Below are 22,179 nucleotides of genomic sequence, written 5' to 3' on the forward strand. Positions count from 1 at the left end.
GAGGAGGGTAATTTTAAAATGGGGAGGCTTGTGTTAAGGCTCTGCACAGTCTAAGGCATGAACTGTAGATAAGCCCCTTCTCTGTTTTGAGAACCTGGCCAGTTCTAGGAACGAGAAAGGAGAGAATTTTTGTTTTAATTAAGATAGAGACCTGTTGATGCACTGCACACCCTAACATCTGGCCAATGTCTGGGAGTGGACATGCATACAGGACCACGTGTTTTGACGATTGCTGATGACTGAGTAATGAGCCCTGTCCCCCTTGTTCATGAGGCTGAAAATCTGGCCTCAGAACGCCTCTAGCTGCTACTGTTTCAACCCAGGAGAGACAAGCAGTCAGATGAAGCCTGTGCCCGTGATGTTTACTGGGATGCATATTTCTACATTGTTCCTGTGCTGTATACAGAACAACTAGTGGTAAATTCCCAGGTAGAGCCCCCTCTCCTGGGGGCTTCCTACTCTATCCTATGGTTTCAATTACGCTTCCTTGTAGAATAAATCTTGCTTTTTATTAACTAATTTCATGGCTTGTGGAAATTCTTTCTCATGGATTGAATCCAAAATGAAAGTCTGTGCACAGCAAAGTGGCTAAAATCATTTGCCCTTACAATAACTAATAGCATCAGTGACTCTCCTCTATGTGGGTTTAGGATCAGGTGGCAGGTATCACTTCCCTTCAATGTGTCATTTGAATGAAGGGAGGCAATCAATGCAGGACCCTCCTTTGTAAAAACAAATGCTTTCCCTTGCCATCCCAGGGCTCCCAGGATCCTGCTCCTGGAGAGGAGTGCAGCTTTTCATGGGGAAAACTGAGACCCCCTTGGGCTCAAGTACAGGATCTGTTCATATACAGTCTGGGAATTGGGCTGGTGGAGCTTTAATTTCAGGTAGATGGTTCTCTGGAGGGCTTGACATAGCCAAAGGGTTTAAGTCCCCAACAGGTGGAGGCATGAGTTTAATCAACAGAGATTAATCAATGGTCAACATACCAGAGAAAGCCTTGGTCCTTATAGAAAAACTGACTGAAACAAGTAGAAAGACATACAAACAGACACAAGTGCAAACACAAATGCAAAGAAAGTGAGAGACCAAGCACGAGACAGAGAGAAAGAGATAGAGAGATTGGGATACCGCTTGAACATAGATTTAAGCCAACAGAAAGTCTTTATTAGCCAGCTGCCAACTACATGGAATGTTCGAGATGCCAATACAGTAACTAGCCTTTCTCAGGTGAGTTTTAAGCACACACACAAAACAACACCATATTCTGGATTGACACACTACAGTTAAAGAGAAGAGGTACCCAGAAATGGCGCTACAGAAGCTGAAGTGTTAGTATATTTGGAGCAAGGATTGTACATTTAGAGATAGTCCCAAAAGTATGTGTTTGGTGGATTGAGTCGTGGTTTCGGTTATGGCATGTGTGTTGTTTTCTTACATAAATGCTTGATTTTGTTTCACCTTGAAAGGTAAGTTCACAAGGGATACCCATTTGCTTATGTGTGGTATTCTGCTAATGTCTGGGTCCTGCTACACAGGTTTGCCTGTGCACCATGAGCCTATGGTGCTCTCAGAGGCCAGAAGAGGCTGGATATCTTGATAACTGGAGTTACCAGGGTTGTCAGCTGCTCTGTGAATGCAGTGAATTGGTTTCCAGTCTTCTCGAAAGGCATCTAGCACTTTTTACTTCTGACCATTTCTCCATCCCATTAGATGGATAGTTCTTTCTAAAAGAATCAGCTGTGAAAGAATAGTTCATTCTCCAAAGCTTTGGCAGTCTCAAATATTTTAGCAGGAATTCAAGAGGTAATCATTATTTGTTTCATGCATTTTTTTTTTGACAACTTGTCACTCTGCATGTCCGGCTTTGCTAGAAGATTCTCTATGGACCAAGTTAGGTTCAGACTCACAGAATTGAGTCAGCATCTGCCTTCAGACTAATCAGATCAAAGCCATAGAGTACTGCATCATACCTGGTTCATGAATTTCTATTTAATTACCTTAAGCACACTCTTAATCTTACAAATCAAGTTGAAAGGTTGTCTTTATCAAAATTTTAAAAAAAAACAGCCAGCCTTTATTATTAGTAGTAGTGGCACTATAGTATATCATTACCATCATTGTTATTATTAATTTGTGATATGATCTTACTAGTTTGTTTTGGCCATCCTGGAATTCCTGATGTAGACCAGGTTGTTCCCCAAGTTCTACACTCTGGGGCTGCTGAGATTGGAGACCTGACCTCCACGCCTTCATACAACGAAGCATGAGTAATATCCACCTCAGAATCACATTGACAAGTGCTCTGTGTCATGTTGGACCCAGTTCTCTGTGGGGCAGCCTGAGGAGACTAAAGAAAGGAAGAAATGAGGGAAGGCCGAAGAAGGGTAAGACTGTGAAAATGTAGCTTAGTAGCAGGGAACTTGCCTAGCATGTTGGAAGTCCCTGCATCTATGTCCTATTGTAGAGATGAGGTGAGCAGGCCTGCTTTTCGTCCTGCCCGGCTCCCGCATGGCTAGCTTATACCATGAAATAACAACACACAAATTGTATTCTTTTAAACACTGCCTGGCCCATTATATCTAGCCTCTTACTGGCTAACTCTCACGTCTTGCTTAACCAATTTCTATCAATGTATTTGGCACCACAAGGTGGTGACTTATCGGGAAGATTCAGCATGTCTGACCTGATGGCTGTCTCCATGCGTCTGACCTCACTTCCTTCTTCCCAGCATTCTCTTTTGAATATGCAACCTAACTAATTTTCTGTCCTATCAAAGGGCCATGGCAGTTTCTTTATTCACCAATGAAAGTAATTCCTCCATCAGTCCTACAAGACACACAGATGCAGCTGCACACAGATGACTGCATGCATATGGGTGATACCACAGAGACAAGAATGCTGCCTGGAAATCAATCAGAGGATGTAGAATATATTTTATGGATCAAAAGTCAGGATTGGTGGTGCTTCTCACCTGGGAGGATGAGGTAAAAGGTATGTAGGTTCAAGGTTAGTCAGGTCGTGCAGCAAGGTCTTACAACAAAAACTAACCAAGAAGGCAAATACATATACGCACAGAAGACACGGAGACCGCCAGAAAAATCTTTCTCCATTTTGTGCAGATGTAAAGAAAAAAATAAAGCAAAATTCCACGGTGGAGATAAATGTCCCGAAGTCTCCCTGTTTTCTTCCATCTCTTCCTGCTGTGGTGCAAATTCAGGGTACAGGCCAGGCCAGAGGGCTCCTGATTATAACCCCTCAGGCTCTGAAGTGCTAAGGTCCATGAGGTGTACCAAATACATTCCATTCATTTAAAAATATTTTTCAGTATCTCTTCTTCCTGTCCTTGCCAACCATCTTATTATTGCCTCTCCTATGATTTAAGAAGTGAAGTATTTAATCCCAGAACTCAGAGGACAGAGGTAGGCATATCTCTGTGTTTATAAGTCAGACTGGTCTATAGTATGAGTTCCAAGCCTGCGTAAAAACACTCCCTTTCAGAAACAAAGAGTGTGAACCCAGATCAAGCTTCAAGTTGTTTTTTATTTTATGTCTGGTGTTTACCTATACAATTAAAGATATTCTTGAGGCTGGCTTAAGATGGTTGCTTATATACCAGAAGGTCATTGTAAACAATAGTTCAATGTTCCATCTAGGAATATGTCACAACAACTGTTTTCTCTATATGTAATAAATGTGCTATTCTAAATGGCCCTCCTCGACTTGGGCCTGTATTGGAAAACTTAAGCAGCAGAAATGCTGGAAGTTTGATTGGTGTGTCCATGCATACCAAATGACATCTTGTCCCCTAAACTAAAACAAACTCAATAACAGCCCAGATCAAAGGTCGCTCCCTTACATATTACCCCTTCCACAAAGGACAGATTCTCAGGCTGGAAACAGTGGTATCCTCCTGTAAATTATATTCAGGAGGCAGAGGCAATCTGCAGTGGCAGCCTGGAATACACAGGGATTTTAAGCGGGCCCTGAGAAACTATTTCATTTGAGTTTAGACTGATCTTCTTCAATTGCTTAGTCTCTAAAAGACAAACAAACAAAACTTAAGTGAAAGAAAAAACCAAAGCATCATATGAGCATAAGTTTTAAAACAACAGTTGAGCAGAGACGTTGTTATTAATGAGAATATGTATTTAATGAGTAAGACGTAGTTGTTAATAAAAGGAAGTGGCCTGATCTCAATTGTATCACCCATCCCCATTATCCAGATTAAAGGTGTGTGCCTTTATTCTTCACATTCCTCATTTGAATTGGATCTACCTACTACTGCGACTTAAGCAATCAGTTTTTACAGGTGTGTTCTCCATTTTGGGCTTCAATTAATTCCAGATATAGTCAAGTTGACAGCCAAGAATAGCCATCACAAGTGTGTTTTGTCTTTCCTGCCCTTGATTTCATTGAGACCCACAGTCTCAGGATGACTCCAGCAAACTTTAATGGTGATCTTTCCCCTGTCCTTCAGATAATCCTACTTGGACACAGTCTTCTAGATCCATCTAAATGTGTGGTTGATGAATATCCTAAATCCTTTCCAAGTCTATCACTTTGATTGACCAGATTCACCTCTCAATAGCCCATATACTACATCCTCCACTGGTGGGTACTGTCCATTAATCCTTGCACGTGGCAGGCTTATTTTACTGGTCCTTCAGAGTGAGAGATTATTCTCATTTCCATGGGATGCAGAATACACTCCACAGAACCAGAGTGGGAGGGGTTGGGGATAGATCGCCCTCTGTAGTGTGATGAGTGATGTTCTACCTACATGTCATCTTTCTGTAGTTAGTCCTGTTTTGGAGAGACACAGATATATATATATACATTGATCCAATCAGCTCAGCCATTCCCAGTCTGGTGTTTCTGTAAATCTGAGTCCAAAACAACTTATCTGCCAAAATAGGATAACTCAATCATTTGGTTTTCATCCCTTGGTTTTTGTGTTCCTTTGGTAGATTTTGTGCAGATGGCTAACTAGTAGCATGGCTGACTGTTTACCAGGTTTGTTCAGGGTCAGGGTAGTAGGTACCCCCTACCTCTCGTCTATCATTTGATGGGCTTGTAGGTGATCTCTTCAACACCCCTTGTTTCCATGAAAGGTATTCTAAACTGTGAGTCCTGTGCTCTGATGGGCATGCTCCTGGAGGCCTGTGTGACTTCTCACAGAGGAACTGAGAACCCCTGGGAAGCAGGCTTAGGCATTATGCATGAGGTTTCACATTAATGGAGAGGCACAGGGGGAGCTATCTCTTTTTGCATGGTGGGCACTTCACCGGGTGACTTGTCACAACCAAAAGTGATTCACACATGTGTTTAACCAGGAGGGGGATGTCCTCCTACCTGAGAAAGCCACTGTTCAATATTGGAAAACAAAAGTGGCGATAACTCTCATCATCAGTGGTCTTGATTCCCCAGTGAGAAGTCACAGACTAATGAGTACATAGTAAAGCAGGTTCCATCCTTCAGCTCCATCCAGAAACCCACCTTAACAAAGTGGGCAGTTATTGCTTCACAGTAAAGCCTTGGAAATAAGCATTCCAAGCAAGAGGACCTAGGAAGTAAGCTGGTGTAATCGATTTTATAGCTAACAAAATTGGCTTCAACTATAACGAAATCTGAAGAATGAAGTAAAGACACTACATACCATCAAAGCAAAAGGGATCAAAGATAAAAAATATAGGAAACAATAGATTTCTCATAATAAAAGGAAACCAAGATGAGACATGTATTTTAAATAGACAGTAAAACCCTAGAAAAATAGCATAATCACTAAAAGTCTTCCCACAACAAAAGCCCAGGAACAGACACTTTTGGCATATTGACCTACCTGCTATTCAAAGAAAAGTTAAAGTACATCCTCCTCCAATTATTTCAGAAAGTAACACCAAGGATCATTAACAAATTTATTTTATTAGTCCAAAATTATGATAGCTAAATCACAGACCAAATTATTATAAACACTGATGCTAAAATACTCATTATATAGTTACAATCGGAATGCCATAATATTCTATGATTTCTACTATGAGGAACTATGCTTTGTCCCGGATATGTAGTGATGGTTCAGTGTACAAAATTAAAAAGTCTAATTGACCAAATGTGGATGGTTGCCTTTACTCTCCTTCAGTAGAAATACACAACCCGTCTTGGCTCTTTACTTAGAGTTGTGAAATGTGTTTTCATTCCTGGTGCATCTACATTTTTTGTCATCTGCCTGGAGAAGATTGTTGCAGTCAACCTTCATCTTTAGTCTTTGGACAATGCGGCGCCAAGATACCCTAAAGGATTTCCTGCAAAACAACCATAATCTTTCTTGCCTTTATTGTGGAGACTCAATCCAAATTTCAGATGGTGATCTTGATCCATCAGCCCTCCTAACACTGTTATTTCCTTCTCAGCCTGTTGTATTAAGGACATCAGAAGCTCAAAATGGCTTCGGAGAAGTCTGAGGTTCCATTGCAAGGAATATTTGTTGTGGCTCCAGACAGAGGCAAGGCCCTCACACCAACATTCACCCTGGAACCAAAACTTCCAGACCAGAATGACCTAAGATCATGGGAATGGGAAGCAAAGATTTTTCCCCAGAAGTTGCTAGGGGAGATAGTGAGAGGAGCTATTCCCTTTTCTACCTCTTAATGCGTGGACCAATGGACAAGGGCTAAGGAGAAAGCTGCCTCCTGTAGAATCCTGACCCATCACTAGAAGCTGATGTTAGTTGTTTAATCTTCCCTTGGATCTTCAATTGTCCAGTCCATCTTTCTGTCCAGAGAGCCATTTCACGAAGTTGGTGAACACAGGAATATCAATTGAACATATCATAATGAGATACAATAAGCATAGGCACAAGCCCTTATATCAAGCCTGGGGGAGTCAACCAGAAAAAAGAAAAGGTTTCCAACATCAGAAAAACAGGTCAGAGACTCTCCACAGTCCCACTCTCTAGAAGTCCCACAAAAACCCCCAAACTAAACAACCACAGTGTGCATACAGAGGACATAGTGCTGACCCATGCATCTGTGTGATTGCCTCTTCTGTCGCTGTGAGCCCCTATGATCCCCGGTTATCTGATTCTGTGAACCCTTTACTGCCATCAGCTGCTGGAGAAAGGCTAACTGATGACAGCTGGGCTAGGCACCAGTCTCTGAGTACAGCAATTTCTTAGATATCGTTTATTAACATTTGTGTGTGTGTGTGACTGTGAGGACCCTGCACAAACTTCCGCAGCTGAGCAGGACTGGATTCCTTCTAACAGAAACACCACTGGAATCCACAAAGTGATTCTACAATTTTTATTCCTTTTCTATTGTATTATATTGGTGTAAAATTTTGTCTACGTATCTGAACAAGGGTTCTCAGCAAGAGGAACAATGGCTTTTGCCAACTGAGTCACCTCTCCAGTCCGCACAAACTGAGTTTGGATGAAAAATGTTTTCATTCTCTACCCCTTCTCTCATAAGAAAACATTCACGTTTGTTTTCTTTTTTGCTCTGAGCTCTTGATCATATGTTCTACACACTCCTATCCACACAGGTTTCTCCAAAGTAACCCTGTTGGTATGTGCTGGGGGCTTTAGCTAAACTGAATCCCAGTTTCCAAATCACTGGACAAAAATCAAACCAGTACAGCAACAGAGGAGAGCTTGCATAGAGTCCATCAGAGTTCACCCTGGTTCCCCCCTATCCTGCCATTCTGTAGCACCAAAAATAAAAACGTAGAGATAGATATTGGGGTTCAAACCGACAACCAGAAAAGCAAAGCAGCCAAGCCACTAGAGACGTCTTTCCTGTCTTAAGGCTGGGTGACTGGAGAAGAAGCAGATTATTAAGCCTCAATCATCCCATTTTATATTACCTCTCATGCTGGGATTTCCTAGGCTAGGATGGAAGGTGTGAACTACCACCACCTGGACTTGTTACTGCATTGATCTTGTTTAGATTAAGGTGCCTTTAAACCCACAGAGATCCATGTTACTCTGTCAAACAAATACTGGGATTAAAGGTGTGTGTCATCATTGTCTGATCTCCAGTGGCTTTAGCTTTACTTCTGGTATTCAAAATACAAATAATACACCACTACAATGTTCAAGGCATTAATAAATGTATCAAAGCACAACTAAACCGTTATATCATCCCCCAGAGTTGCTGTAATTGCTCCATGTACCCCATAGTCTATCCAGGAGCCATCGGTATCAACACTGATCACTGCTTCTGGCATACACATGTAGGGTACCGGTGACAGATTCCTGGGATTGCTTCAGACGTTTGAGAGGGGGCTCCAGGAGATTGCATTGAGCAGAAGCCAGGGAGCTGTATGCTTCAGCCAACAAGTGGGGGCATGAATCCACCATTAATTTCCAGCCTGCGGTCTGAGAGACCTCGGAAGCATGAGCTGTAATAAAATTCAGCACCTGTGTTTTCAGTTGCGCTGTGCTGTGGAGGTCAGCCAGGACGAGAGTGTGGGCAGCATTCTCCACAGAGAGGTCTCTGCAGAGGGCACTCTCGCACATGACCTTCAAACGCTCCAGGCCATACTTGTCAGCAGCTGTAAGCACAGCATCTGCCATGCTGTGGAGGACTGGTTCCTTCCCGGTGTAAATGAAGTCCATCATTGCCTTGAAGACTTCAGGTTTCAGGTCATGAATCTCAATGCGATTCTTTCTGCTCTCCTCCGTGTCACGTTCAAACATGGCTCTGAAAACTGGAGAGCGAGCAGCTAAGATGGCCTTGTGAGCCCGGAATTCCTGGCCAGCTACCACCAGGCAGCAGTCTGTGAAGCTTGAATTCTTCCACAGCTCTCCTAGATCATCTCCTAATGGGCCTTTGGGAACCTGGATTCTAGGTTCCTTGCTTTCGTCAGGGATACTGTAGGAGTATGGGACCAGGATCCCCATGCAAAGGAGGGTGAAGTTGTCTTCAGGAAGAAGATCTTGAGAATGGTCTAGCAGGAAATCTCGAAGGATGAACATTTTGTAACCCTTTTGGGAGCCTGGCAGGAAATTAATGTCTTTTGGGCTAGTCACAGGTTCATATTTTTCTCCTTTGGCATTTATAATCCAAAACTTGAACCGAATGGTAAGGGGACTCTTTGGAGAGCTCAGCAACTCTAGGTGAACTGACAGGTAATCTGAGCTTTCTTCATCGACCCCCTTAGGGTGAACTCTCAAACACCATTTGTCATTGCCTCCTATTGAGAAAGTTGGGCTTCTAATACTGTCCCTCATTTCCTCCAGAATAAAACGGAAATTGTGGATGGTCCACCTGCAGGTGAAATTCTGGATGTTGAACTGTTTATAGCCCCAGTTCTTGTCTATGGTGTCCCATGACATTTCTCCTAGAGGTAGTTTGATGGTTCAACTGGATCTAAAATGAAAAAAACTAGTATTTGGCTTCTTTTGCCCTGTAGGATACAATAATAGACATGATATACATTTTTAGCTTTTGTTTCTCTTCTGTTCCCTCTCCTATGAGCCCGGAAACTCGAGTCTCTGAAATTATCCGGATTTCAATTCTACTTCTAGTGTGGGTATTCTAGGCTACAAGGGACTGTTCTAGCACTTCTTTTTTTTCTAGATTGAATCTTAAGTCAATGGAATTCTAATTTTGAGAATCATACACAATGTTTGATAATTTACAGCATTTTATATACTTATCCAAAATTTTGCACAGTCATACTCTAGTGTAACAAAACATACCCAAGGACTCTCTCTATATACACAAAATAATTCATTAGAATGACATAGGGCTGAAGTCCTGCTAATCTGAAAAAGGCTACCTGTGAAGGGAGAGTCCAAGAATCCAGTACTTACTCAGTACAGGAGGTTAGACGTACCGACTGGTTGGTCCTCAATCTATGCTGGAATTGGGATTAAGAATTCTCTAATGCCAGTGAAGGAATGGTCTTGCTGCAAGGTGAGGACAAGCAGGCAATGAGCAACTGCTTCCTCCACGTTTTTTATAGGCCCCCAGGAGGCAGAAGGCGTGGCCCAGCTAGAGGTGTGTCCTTCAGACTCTAGATATGGATTAAAGGTGTGTTCTTCTGGTCTTGAGATAAATGTTTATGTTTTTCTGCCTCCAAAATGTGTCTGTGAAGTGCTGTACCTACTTCAACTTAAACAAAAATATTTCTCTCAGTCGTGCCCTCTGTGTTAGGATTATAGTTAACTCCAGGTGCAGTCAAGTCAGGAGCCAAGAACAAGAATCCCAAGTGAATTTGCTTACTGGGGTCAATCTTTATAAATAAGGGAATTGTGTCCATTCCTACACAGCTGGTATTACTCTTCTCATTTTGTTATATGAATTCCTCACATACACACAATCTGGGAAGAGATGCTTTTCTTACCCTGTCAGTGTTCACAGCAAAGGTCAGGGTTGAAGAATTCATATCAGGAGGCAGGAAGTAGAGCCAGTTAGGATTCTCTGAAAGTGCCTGTCTTCCTTCCTGCTTTTTATTCCATTCAAACTCACAGTCCTTGGGATGGCTCCGCTAAATTTATTGGTGGTCTTTCTGGTCTTCTTCAGTTAATCCTCCTTATACTCTCTTCCTGATCCACTTAAGAGTGTGCTATGAGAAAATTCTAATTACTTCTCATTTCCATCAATCAGACTGCCGAGATTCAGATCTCATTACCTCATAATTTTCCCCTTCGGTCGAGTGTTCTGTGCTTTAACTTTGAACTTCTGTGCTTACCATGCTGAACCTTAAATGGGAGAGAGTATTCTGGTTTCTAAAGGGTGCAGAATATTGTCAACAGTTACTGAAGAATGGACTTTGAGATGCTTCCCTGTCACCTTAGATTTTGATCTGTAGAATGCTCCCTAAATCTATTATCTGTCTCGAGCTCATCATGTCTGTAGGGACACACAAAGCCTAGAGGACAGGAACATCACTTTAGTGATTCAATTCTGTTTACAATACCCAGCCTAGCTTTCCTGAAAGTCTGGCTCCCATGCTACTCATCCCTCAAGACAGGAGAAATCAATCAATTGGTTTTGATCTCCTAATTTTGTGTTCCTCAGTTAGGAATGTATTACAGGTGAGTAACTAATAACATTAGTGATTCTTTTCTATTTGGGTTTAGGTCAGGGTGGCAGGTACCACTTTCCTCCAATGTGTGATTTGAGTGATGGTGGGCAGACAATGCAGGACTCTCATTTGTAAGAGAAATTCTTTACATTGCCAGCCTGGGTTTCCCAGGAGCATGCTCCTGAAGAGAACAGCAGATTTTCATGGGGAACCTAGAGTTCCCTGTGGCTCAAGTACTGGATTTGTTCTTATAGAGAATTGTTCTCAAACTCTAATACAGAGCTACAGTACTGAAAACAGCCTGGCATTGGCATAAGAACAGACAGGAGATCAATAGAACCGAGTAGAAGACCCATATATCAATTCACACATTTTGAACACCTGATTTTTGACAAAGAAGCAAAAAATATCAAATGGAAAAAAGAAAGCATATTTAACAAGTGGTACTGGCATAACTGGATATCAACAAGTAGAAGAATGAAAATAGACCCATATCTAGCACCATGCAAAAATCTCAAGTCCAAATGCATCAAAGACCTCAACAGAAAGCCAGCCACACAAAACCTTATAGAAGCGAAAGTGGGAGGTACACTTGAATACATTGACACAAGGAACCACTTCCTAAATATAACCACAGCAGCACAGACACTGAGAGAAACAATTAATAAATGGGACCTCCTCAAACTGAAAGACTTCTGGAAAGCAAAGGACATGGTCAACAAGACAAAATGACAGCCTACAGAATGGGAAAAGATTGTCACTAACCTCACATTAGACTGCGGTTTGATCTACAAAATATACAAAGAACTCAAGAAATTGGACACCAAAAGATCTCATAATCCAATAAAAAAAATGGAGTACAGACCTAAACAGAGAATTCTCAACAGAGGAATCTAAAATGGCTGAAAGGCACTTAAGGAAATGTTCAACTGCCTTAGTCATCAGAAAAAGGCAAATCAAACCAACTCTGAGATTCCATCTTAGACCTGTAAGAATAGCCAAGATCAAAAACACTGATGACAACTTATGCCGAAAAGGGAACAATTCTGCATTGCTGGTGGGAATGCAAGCTGGCACAACCCCTTTGGATGTCAGTGTGGTAATTTCTCAGGAAAGAAGGAAAAAAGCTTCCTCAAGACCCAATAATACCACTTTTGGGGATATATCCAAAGGATGCTCAATCGTGCCACAAGGTCATGTGCTTATCAATGATTATAGCAGGTTTGTTTGTCATGGCCAGAAACTGGATACAACCTAAATGCCCCTCAACCAAAGAAAGGATAAGAAAAATGTGGTACATTTACACAGTGCAGCACTTCACAGCAGAAAAAAATAATTACATCTTGAATTTGCAGGAAAATGGGTGGAGCTAGAAAACATTATTTTGAGTTAGGTAACCCAGACACAGAAAGACTATTATCACTTGTACTCACATATAGGTGGCTTTTAAATGTAAAGCAAAGACAACCAGCCTACAAACCACAATCCCAGAGAACTTAGATAACAATGAGGACACAAAGAGAGACTTACATAAATCTAATCTATATGGAAAGTAGAAAGTAGAAAAGGCAAGATCTCCTGAGTAGATTGGGAGTACGGGGATCTTGGTGGAGGTCTGAAGGGGGAAGGAGACAGGCAGTGAGTGGAGCAGAGAAAAATGTAGAGCTATTAAAAATCAATAAAAAAATAAAAAAGAAATAATGCCTCTGCTTGTTTGTACCAGACAGAGTCCCTTGGACAAAATACTGCTACCAAAAAGCCATGCTTAACTCTGTTCTTTTTTTCTTTTTTTTATTAAGAAAAGAAGAAAAAAAAACATAAACAAAAAACAAGTTTCCACCTCCTCCCAGCCTCCCATTTCCCTCCTCCTCCTCCCACCCTTCTCCCCCTCCTCCCACCCTTCTCCCCTTCCCCCCACTCCTCTCCTCCTCCCTCTCAAGTCCACAGAGCAGTCCGGGTTCCCTGCCCTGTGGTAAGTCCTAGGTCCTCCCCCCTCCGTCCATATCTAGGAAGGTGAACATCCAAACTGGCTAGGCTTCCACAAAGCCAGCACATTAAGTAGGATCAAAACCCCGTGCCATTGTCCTTGGCGTCTCATCAGCCCTCATTGTTCGCCATGTTCAGAGAGTCCGGTTTTATCCCATGCTTTTTCGGTCACAGTCCAGCTGGCCTTGGTGAGCTCCCAGTAGATCAGCTCCACTGTCTCAGTGGGTGGGTGCACGCCTCGTGGTCCCGACTTCTTTGCTCATGTTCTCCCTCCTTCTGCTCCTCATTGGGACCTTGGGAGTTCAGTCCAGTGCTCATGTGTGGGTCTCTGTCTCTATCTCTATCCATCACCAGATGAAGGTTCTATGATGATATGCAAGATATTCGTCAGTATTGCTCTAGGATAGGGTCATTTCAGGTTCCCAATCCTCAGCTGCCCAAGGAACTAACTGGGAACCTCATCTTGGGCACTTGGGAGCCCCTCTAGGGTCAAATCTCTTGCCCACCCTAAAGTGGCTCCCTTAACTAAGAATTGTGGTTCCGTGCTCCCCTATCCACCTTTCCTTTATCCCAATTCTCCTGATTCCCCAAGTCCCCCCTCCTTCCCTTCTACCTTTTCTCTCCCCATCTCACCTTACCCCCATCCCACCCCACCCCCAAGATCCTAATTTTCTCCCCGGCAACTTGGTCTACTTCCCTTAGCCAAGAGGATAACTATATGTCTTTCCTTGGGTTCACCTTCTTACTTAGCTTCTTTAGGTTCACCTATTGTAGACTCCGTGGCCCTTATTTATGGCGAGAAAACAATTATGAGCGAGTACATTCCATGTTCATCTTTTTGGGTCTGGGACACCTCACTCAGGATAGTGTTTTCTATTTCCATCCATTTGCATGCAAAATTCGAGAAGTCATTGTTTTTTACCGCAGCGTAGTACTCTAGCGTGTATATATTCCATACTTTCTTCATCCATTCTTCCATTGAAGGGCATCTAGGTTGTTTCCAGGTTCTGGCTATTACAAATAATACTGCTATGAACATAGTTGAACAAATGCTTTTGTCATATGAAATAGCATCTCTTGGGTATATTCCCAGGAGTGGTATTGCTGGGTCCAGGGGTAAGTTGATCCCGAATTTCCTGAGAAACCGAAACACTGACTTCCACAGTGGTTGCACAAGATTGCCTTCCCACCAGCAATGGATGAGGGTACCCGTTCCTCCACAGCCTCTCCAGCAAAGGCTATCATTGGTGTTTTTGACTTTAGCCATTCTGACAGGTGTAAGATGATATCTCAAAGTTGTTTTGATTTGCATTTCCCTGATTGCTAAGGAAGTTGAGCACGACTTTAAGTGTCTTTTGGCCATTTGAACTTCCTCTGCTGAGAATTCTCTGTTCAGTTCAGTGCCCCATTTTTTAATTGGGTTAATTAGCATTTTAAAGTCTAGTTTCTTGAGTTCTCTATATATTTTGGAGATCAGACCTTTGTCTGTTGTGGGGTTGGTGAAGATCTTCTCCCAGTCAGTAGGTTGCCTTCGTGTCTTAGTGACTATGTCCTTTGCTTTAGAGAAGCTTCTCAGTTTAAGTATGTCCCATTTATTCAATGTTGCCCTTAATGTCTGTGCTTCTGGGGTTATACATGGGAAGCGATCTCCTGTGCCCATCTCCTGTAGGGTACTTCCCACTTTCTCTTCTATCAGGTTCAGTGTGTTCGGGCTGATATTGAGGTCTTTAATCCATTTGGACTTGAGTTTTGTGCACGGTGATAGATAAGGGTCTATTTTCATTCTTCTACAGGATGACTTCCAGTTGTGCCAGTACCATTTGTTGAAGATGCTTTCTTTCTTCCATTGTATACTTTTAGCTCCTTTATCAAAAATGAGGTGTTCATAGGTTTGTGGGATAAAATCCAGGTCTTCTATACGATTCCATTGGTCGACTTCTCTGTTTTTATGCCAGTACCACACTGTTTTCATTACTGTAGCTCTGTAATAGAGTTTGAAGTCAGGGATGGTAATGCCTCCAGAAGATCCTTTATTGTATAGGATTGTTTTGGCTATCCTGGGTTTTTTGTTTTTCTATATAAAGTTGATTATTGTCCTCTCCAGATCTGTGAAGAATTTTGATGGGATCTTGATGGGGATTGCATTGAATCTATAAATTGCCTTTGGTAGAATTGCCATTTTTACTATGTTGATCCTCCCAATCCAAGAGCAAGGGAGGTCCATCCATTTTTTGGTATCCTCTTCAATTTCTTTCTTCAATGCCTTAAAGTTCTTGTCAAATAGATCTTTCACTTCCTTGGTTAGATGTACCCCAAGATATTTTATGCTGTTTTTGGCTATTGTGAATGGTGAAGCTTCTCTGATTTCCCTCTCTGCTTCCATATCCTTTGTGTATAAGAGGGCGACTGATTTTTTGGAGTTGATCTTGTTTCCTGCCACATTACTAAAGCTGTTTATCAGCTGTAAAAGTTCTTTGGTGGAGTTTTTGGGGTCGCTTATGTACACTATCATATCATCTGCAAATAACGAAAGTTTAACTTCTTCCTTTCCAATTCGAATCCCCTTGATTCCATTATGTTGTCTTATTGCTATTGCTAGAACTTCAAGCACTATATTGAAGAGGTATGGCGAGAGTGGACATCCTTGTCGTGTTCCTGAGTTAAGTGGGATGGCTTTGAGTTTCTCTCCGTTTAATTTGATGTTAGCTGTCGGCTTGCTGTATATAGCTTTTATTATAGTTAGGTATGACCCTTGTATCCCTAATCTCTCCAAGACTTTTAACATAAAGGGATGTTGAATTTTGTCAAATGCTTTTTCAGCATCTAATGAAATTATCATATGGTTTTTTTTTTCAGTTTATTTATATGCTGGATTACATTGATAGATTTTCGTATGTTGAACCAGCCCTGCATCTCAGGAATGAAGCCTACTTGATCATAATGGATAATTTTTCGGATGTGTTCTTGGATTCGATTTGCCAGTATTTTGTTGAGGATTTTTGCGTCGATATTCATGAGTGAGATTGGCCTGTAGTTCTCGTTCCTGGTTGAGTCTTTGAGTGGTTTTGGTATCAGAGTAATTGTGGCTTCATAAAAGGAGTTTGGTAATGACCCTTCTGTTTCTATCTTGTGGAATACATTAAGGAGTATAGGTATTAGATCTTCTTGGAAGATCTGGTAGAATTCCGCATTGAAACCATCTGTTTCTGGGCTTTTTTTGGTAGGGAGGTTTTTGATAACCTCTTCTAATTCTTTGCGACTAACAGGTCTATTTAGATTGTTCACCAGGTCCTGATTTAACTTTGGTATATGATATTTATCTAAAAAAGTATCCATTTCCTTTACATTTTCCAATTTTGTGGCATATAGGCTTTTGTAGTAAGATCTAATGATTCTCTGAATTTCCTCTGTGTCTGTGGTTATGTCCCCCTTTTCATTTCTGATCTTATTAATTTGCAAATTCTCTCTCTGCCGTTTGATTAGCTTGGATAGTGGTTTGTCAATCTTGTTGATTTTCTCCAGGAACCAGCTTTTTGTTCCATTGATTTTTTGTATTGTTTTCTGTGTTTCTATTTTGTTGATTTCAGCCCTCAGTTTGATTATTTCCAGTCTTCTACTCCTCCTAGGTGAGTCTGCTTCTTTTTTTTCTAGAGCTTTCAGGTGGGCTGTTAAGTCTCCAATATGAGCTTTCTCTGTTTTCTTTAAGTGAGCACTTAGTGCTATGAACTTTCCTCTTAGGACTGCTTTCATAGTGTCCCATAAGTTTGAGTATGTTGTTTCTTTATTTTCATTGAATTCCAGGAAGACTTTAATTTCTTTCTTTATTTCTTCCTTAATCCAGGTATGGTTCAATAGTTGACTGTTCAGTTTCCATGACTTTGTATGCTTTCTGGGGGTAGCATTACTGTTGAATTCTAACTTTAATCCATGGTGATCTGATAAGACACAGGTGGTTACTAATATTTTTTTGTAACTGTGGATGTTTGCTTTGTTACCGACTATGTGGTCGATTTTCGAGAAGGTTCCATAAGCTGCAGAGAAGAAGGTATATTCTTTCCTATTTGGATGGAATGTTCTATAGATGTCTGTTAAGTCCATTTGATTCATTACCTCCATTAATTCTCTTATTTCTCTGTTAGGTTTCTGTCTGATTGACCTGTCCATTGGTGAGAGAGGAGTGTTGAAGTCTCCTACTATTAGTGTGTGCGGTTTGATGGCTGCCTTGAATTTTAGCAATGTTTCTTTTATGTACGTGGGTGCTTTTATATTAGGGGCATAGATGTTCAGGATTGAGACTTCATCCTGATGAACTGTTCCTGTTATGAGTATAAAATGCCCCTCTCCATCTCTTCTGATTGATTTAAGTTTAAAGTCAACTTTGTTAGAGATTAGTATGGCCACACCTGCCTGTTTCTTAGGTCCATTTGCTTGATAGGCCTTTTCCCAGCCCTTTACTCTGAGTAGGTGCCTGTCTTTGTGGTTGAGGTGTGTTTCTTGTAAACAGCAGAATGTTGGATCCTGTTTTCTTATCCAATCTCTTAGCCTGTGCCTTTTTATAGGTGAGTTGAGTCCATTGACATTAAGTGATATTAATGACCAGTGGTTGTTAACTCCGGTCATTTTTTTTTAGTCGTAGAGTTTGTGTGTTTCCCTTCTTTGTTTTGTGTTGGTGAAGGGTCTCTAGATGTCTGAGTTAGTGTGGTCATTGTTGGACTCCTTGGTTAGTGATTTTCCTTCAATTACTTTCTGTAAGGCTGGATTTGTGGCTGCGTATTGTTTAAATTTGTTTTTATCCTGGAAAATATTATTTTCTCCATTTATAGTGAATGAAAGCTTGGCTGGGTATAGTAATCTGGGCTTGCACCCATGGTCTCTCAGTTTCTGCAGTACATCTATCCAGGACCTTCTGGCTTTCATGGTTTCCATGGAGAAGTCAGGTGTAAGTCTGATAGGTTTACCTTTATAAGTAATTTGGCCTTTTTCCTTTGCAGCTCTTAATATTCTTTCCTTATTCTGTATGCTTTGTGTTTTGATAATTATATGGTGAGGGGATGTTTTTTTTTGATCCAGCCTATTCGGTGTTCTGTATGCTTCTTGCACCTTCATAGGAATATCTTTCTTTCGGTTGGGAAAGTTTTCTTCTATAATTTTATTAAATATATTTTCTGGACCATTGAGCTGCCATTCTTCTCCTTCTTCTACTCCTATTATTCTTAGGTTTGGTCTTTTTATTGTGTCCCATATTTCCTGAATGTTTTGTGATGAGAGTTTGTTGGACTTGCTGTTTTCTTTGATCAGTGTGTTTATTTTCTCTATGGTATCTTCAGAATCTGAGAGTCTTTCTTCTATCTCTTGTATTCTGCTGGTTATGCTTGTTTCTGTAGTCTCTATTCGTTTACCTAGATTTTCCATGTCCAGCCGGCACTCTGTTTGTGTTTTCTTCTTTGCCTCCATTTCAGTTTTCAGGTCTTGAACTGTTTCCATTATCTGTTTGATTGTTTTTCCTTGGTTTTCTAGGGTATCATTCACTGATTTATTCAATTCTTCAAACTTTCTGTTATATTTCTCATCCATTTCTATAAGGGTGTTTTTTACATGCTGTTTAAGGGTGTCAATCACTTTCATAAAGTCAATCTTTTCTCCTTCCTCTTGATTAAGGGGTTCTTGTCCTCCCGTTGTGAGGTCGCTTGTTTCTGGTGGCTTCATGTTGCTTTTCAGCTTGTTGGGCGAATTCTTGCCTTGACGTCGGCCCATCTCTTCTTCCAAATGCTCCCTATGGATCTTCTTTTACCGGATCAGGTCTCCTTGCCTACCAAACGCTGTCTCTCCCCAATGTTGGCTCTCTGGCGATGAGAGATCAGGCCTCCGTGCTGGTTGGGCAGCTCGCAAACAAAGCGCCTACCCCGCTTGGTGCAGGCAGGCCACAGAAACAAAGGAACTGCATCCCGCCAGGAGCCCCTAGTACTGGGACCCAGCGCCCAGATAGGCTGGGCTGCGCGATGCCACGCGCCAAAAGAGGGCAGTGGGGCCGAAGTGGGGAGGGCTCTGGACGGAAGCTGGGTGGGCCAGGAAGAAAGAGGCAGCACCCAGGGAGTAGAGGCCCTGCAAAGAGCCCAAGAAGGACAGGGGGCCAAGAAACCCCCGAGCTCCCCGTCCCAGGCTGGCGCCGTGGGCCAGAAACTCACCCCAATGCTGGGTCTCCTGGCGCCGAAAGATCAGGCCTCCGTGCTGGTTGGGCAGCTCGCAAACAAAGCGCCTACCCCGCTTGGTGCAGGCAGGCCACAGAAACAAAGGAACTGCAGCCCACCAGGAGCCCCGAGTACTCGGACCCAGTGCCCAGATAGGGTGGGCTGGGCGATGCCACGCGCCAAAAGAGGGCAGTGGGGCCGAAGTGGGGAGGGCTCTGGACGGAAGCTGGGTGGGCCAGGAAGAAAGAGGCAGCACCCCTTAACTCTGTTCTTTTGTGTCTAGGATTCCTTTCCAAGCTTTCCCAGACTTTCTGTAGATGTAGTCAGTTCTATATTTGCATGTCAATCTTAGGGGAGGCTCTCATTTGTTCCTGGCTGCTCAGAGCTGAAATAATCACTCTGAAACTATATAGCTTAAGAATATTTCTAGCTCGGTCTAATATCCTAAATTACCTCATCCCCATTAATCTGTATATCTCCACATGGCTGTGGCTTACTGGGTAAAGTTCCATCTAGCATCTGTCTCTGGCAGGGCTATGTGGCTTCTCACCTACTCGGCCTTCTCTCTCTCTCTCTCTCTCTCTCTCTCTCTCTCTCTCTCTCTCTCTGTCTGTCTCTATGTCTTACTACCTGGCTTTACTCTGTTAAGCCATTGGCTGAAAGCAGCTTCTTTATTATCCAATGACAATAAAACTTATTCATATCATACATCACCTCCCACATCAGATCTCAGAATTATCTGTCAAGATTCCAAAGTGTTTTCAGTGTAGATAGTCTAGGCTACCACGGGCTGTTCTATCACTTCATTTTTTTTTTTAAGATTGAGTGTTAGGTCAGTAGATACCTAACTTTGCCAGTTATGCACACCTTTTGATCATAGGAGACATTTTATACACTTATATCAAAAATGTTTTACCTAGGTTCTCTGCAGTAGAAGAATATATCCAGTGACTCTCTCTGTATGAACAAAGGAGATCCATTAGAATGATTTAGGGCTGCAGTCCTGCTAATCCTACAATGGCTACCTGTGAAGGGAAAGTACAAAAATCCAATTCGTACTTAGTCTAGGAGGTTAGACATGTCGGCTCATCTTCAGTATATGCTGCAGTTCTGAAGAATTTTCTAATAGCAGTAATCTATGGTTAATCTTCCACAAGTAAAGGAATGGTGTCCATTCCTACACAGCTGTTATTACTTTTGCCATGTGGTTATTAGAAGTCCCTTATAATAGACTTGCTTCAAAGTGATGGCAAGCAGGCAAAGAGTAATATCTTCATTCTTCCATGTCCTTTTATAGGCTTCCAGAAGGCAGAAGGTACTGCCCAATTAAAGATGTGGCTAGCAACCTCAAGACTCAAGATATGAATTAAAGGTACATGTCTTCAGGCTGGAGATCCGGATTAAATGTTTGTGTCTTTCTAACATCTGTATTTGAAGTGATCTATGCACTTACACTTAATGAAAGCTTTTCTCACAGTTGTGCCCTCTACTTTAGGATTTTAGTTAATTCCAGGTGTGGTAAGGTGGGAAGCAAGAACATCCATCACATGTGCATTTTGTTTATGGGGGTTAATCTTCCATAAGTAAAGGAATGGTGTCCATTCCTACACAGCTGTTATTACTTTTGCCATGTGGTTATTAGAAGTCCCTTATAATATGATCTGGGAAGAGGTGTTTTTTTTTCCCTGTCAAAAGCCTCAGTGTTCACAACTTCGAGATCAGTGTGGTAGATCATGTATGGCAGCTGGGCCCAGAGGCAGCCAGGATCCTCTGAAAGTGGCTGTCTTCTCTTGGCTTTTATTCCATCCGGACTCACAGTCCCCGGTATGCCTCCACCAATTTTATTGGTTGCCTATTCCTTTCCAACTCAAATAATCCTGACTGAAAACAGTCTTCCTGATCCACTTTAGGGTTGTCCTATGAGACAATCTTAAATACTTCCCAGTAGCTTCATGTTGCCTGCCAAGGTTCAGCTTCTCAATACCCCATAACTTTCATCCTCACTGGTGAGTTCTGTCCTCTTTAAACTTTGAACTTTCATGTTACTCTTCAGGACTTTAGAAGTGAGAGAGTATTCTAGCTTCCAAAGTGTGCAGAATATATTTAGGAGTTACTTAAGAAGAGGTTTTTGAGGCAGTTTCCCTTGTAATGAAATCTGTAAATTTCTCCCCAGATCTACCATCTCTATCCAAACCAGCATGTTTGCAGGGACTCTTTAAGCCTAGAAGACATGACAATAACTTCAGTTATTTAATCAACTCAACAATTCCCCGGCTAGCTCTCCTGAAAGTCTCTCTCCATGGTCACTCCTCCCTCACAACAGGATAAATCAATTGACTGATTTTGATGTCTTGAGTTGTTGGTTCCTCAGTTAGGAATCTATTACAGTTGGCTAACTAGTAGCATCAGTGACTCTTCTCTATGTAGGTTTAGAGTCAGGTGGCGGGTACCTGTGTGTTTGGTAATGAAAGTTGACAATCAATGCAGGACCCCAAATTTGCAGAAACAAACTGCTTACATTTTAGCCCAGAGCTCCCATGAGCATGCTGCAACTTCTCATGGGGGACCTAAAACTCCCATGGAGCTGAAGTACAGGATCTGTTCATATAGTTTCTTCTTCCGGGAATGGGATAGGTGGTGCTTTTACTTCAGGTAGATGATTCTCAGGTGGATATTGCACAGTCAAATGATTCAGGTCCGACTCAGGTGGATACACAAGTCTTAATTAACAGTAGTGTCCTCATGCATGATAAAGCTACTGCTCATTACAGGAAAATCAATGCTGCCTGGAGATCATAAAGAGGATGGCAGAGGCCCACTGGATATTTTGATTTATTTATTAATTAGAGCATTCCTTAGGTGTCAAGAGGCAGTAATGGTGGTGCTCATGTATAACCTGGGAGGATGAGGTGAGTGGGATGTAGGATCAGGGCAAGTCCGGTCATCCAGGAAGGTCTTACAACAAACA

The 22,179-nt window shown here is 41.9% G+C and overlaps 1 protein-coding gene across 1 annotated transcript; it reads right to left on the reverse strand.

Annotated features, from left to right (window-relative positions):
- Positions 1-8,203: 8,203 nt before the first annotated feature.
- Positions 8,204-13,851, reverse strand: LOC121450358 (speckle-type POZ protein-like). Its single transcript, XM_041655174.1, has 2 exons — positions 13,845-13,851; positions 8,204-9,321 (listed from the first exon to the last, which is right to left on the reverse strand). Exons 1-2 carry the CDS (start codon positions 13,849-13,851, stop codon positions 8,204-8,206), a joined length of 1,125 nt encoding a protein of 374 aa, XP_041511108.1.
- Positions 13,852-22,179: the final 8,328 nt, after the last annotated feature.

This window comes from Microtus oregoni, unplaced genomic scaffold, assembly GCF_018167655.1.
Source record: "Microtus oregoni isolate MIOR12 unplaced genomic scaffold, Mior012 000007F_ref0000211, whole genome shotgun sequence".
NCBI classification, from domain to species: domain Eukaryota; kingdom Metazoa; phylum Chordata; class Mammalia; order Rodentia; family Cricetidae; genus Microtus; species Microtus oregoni.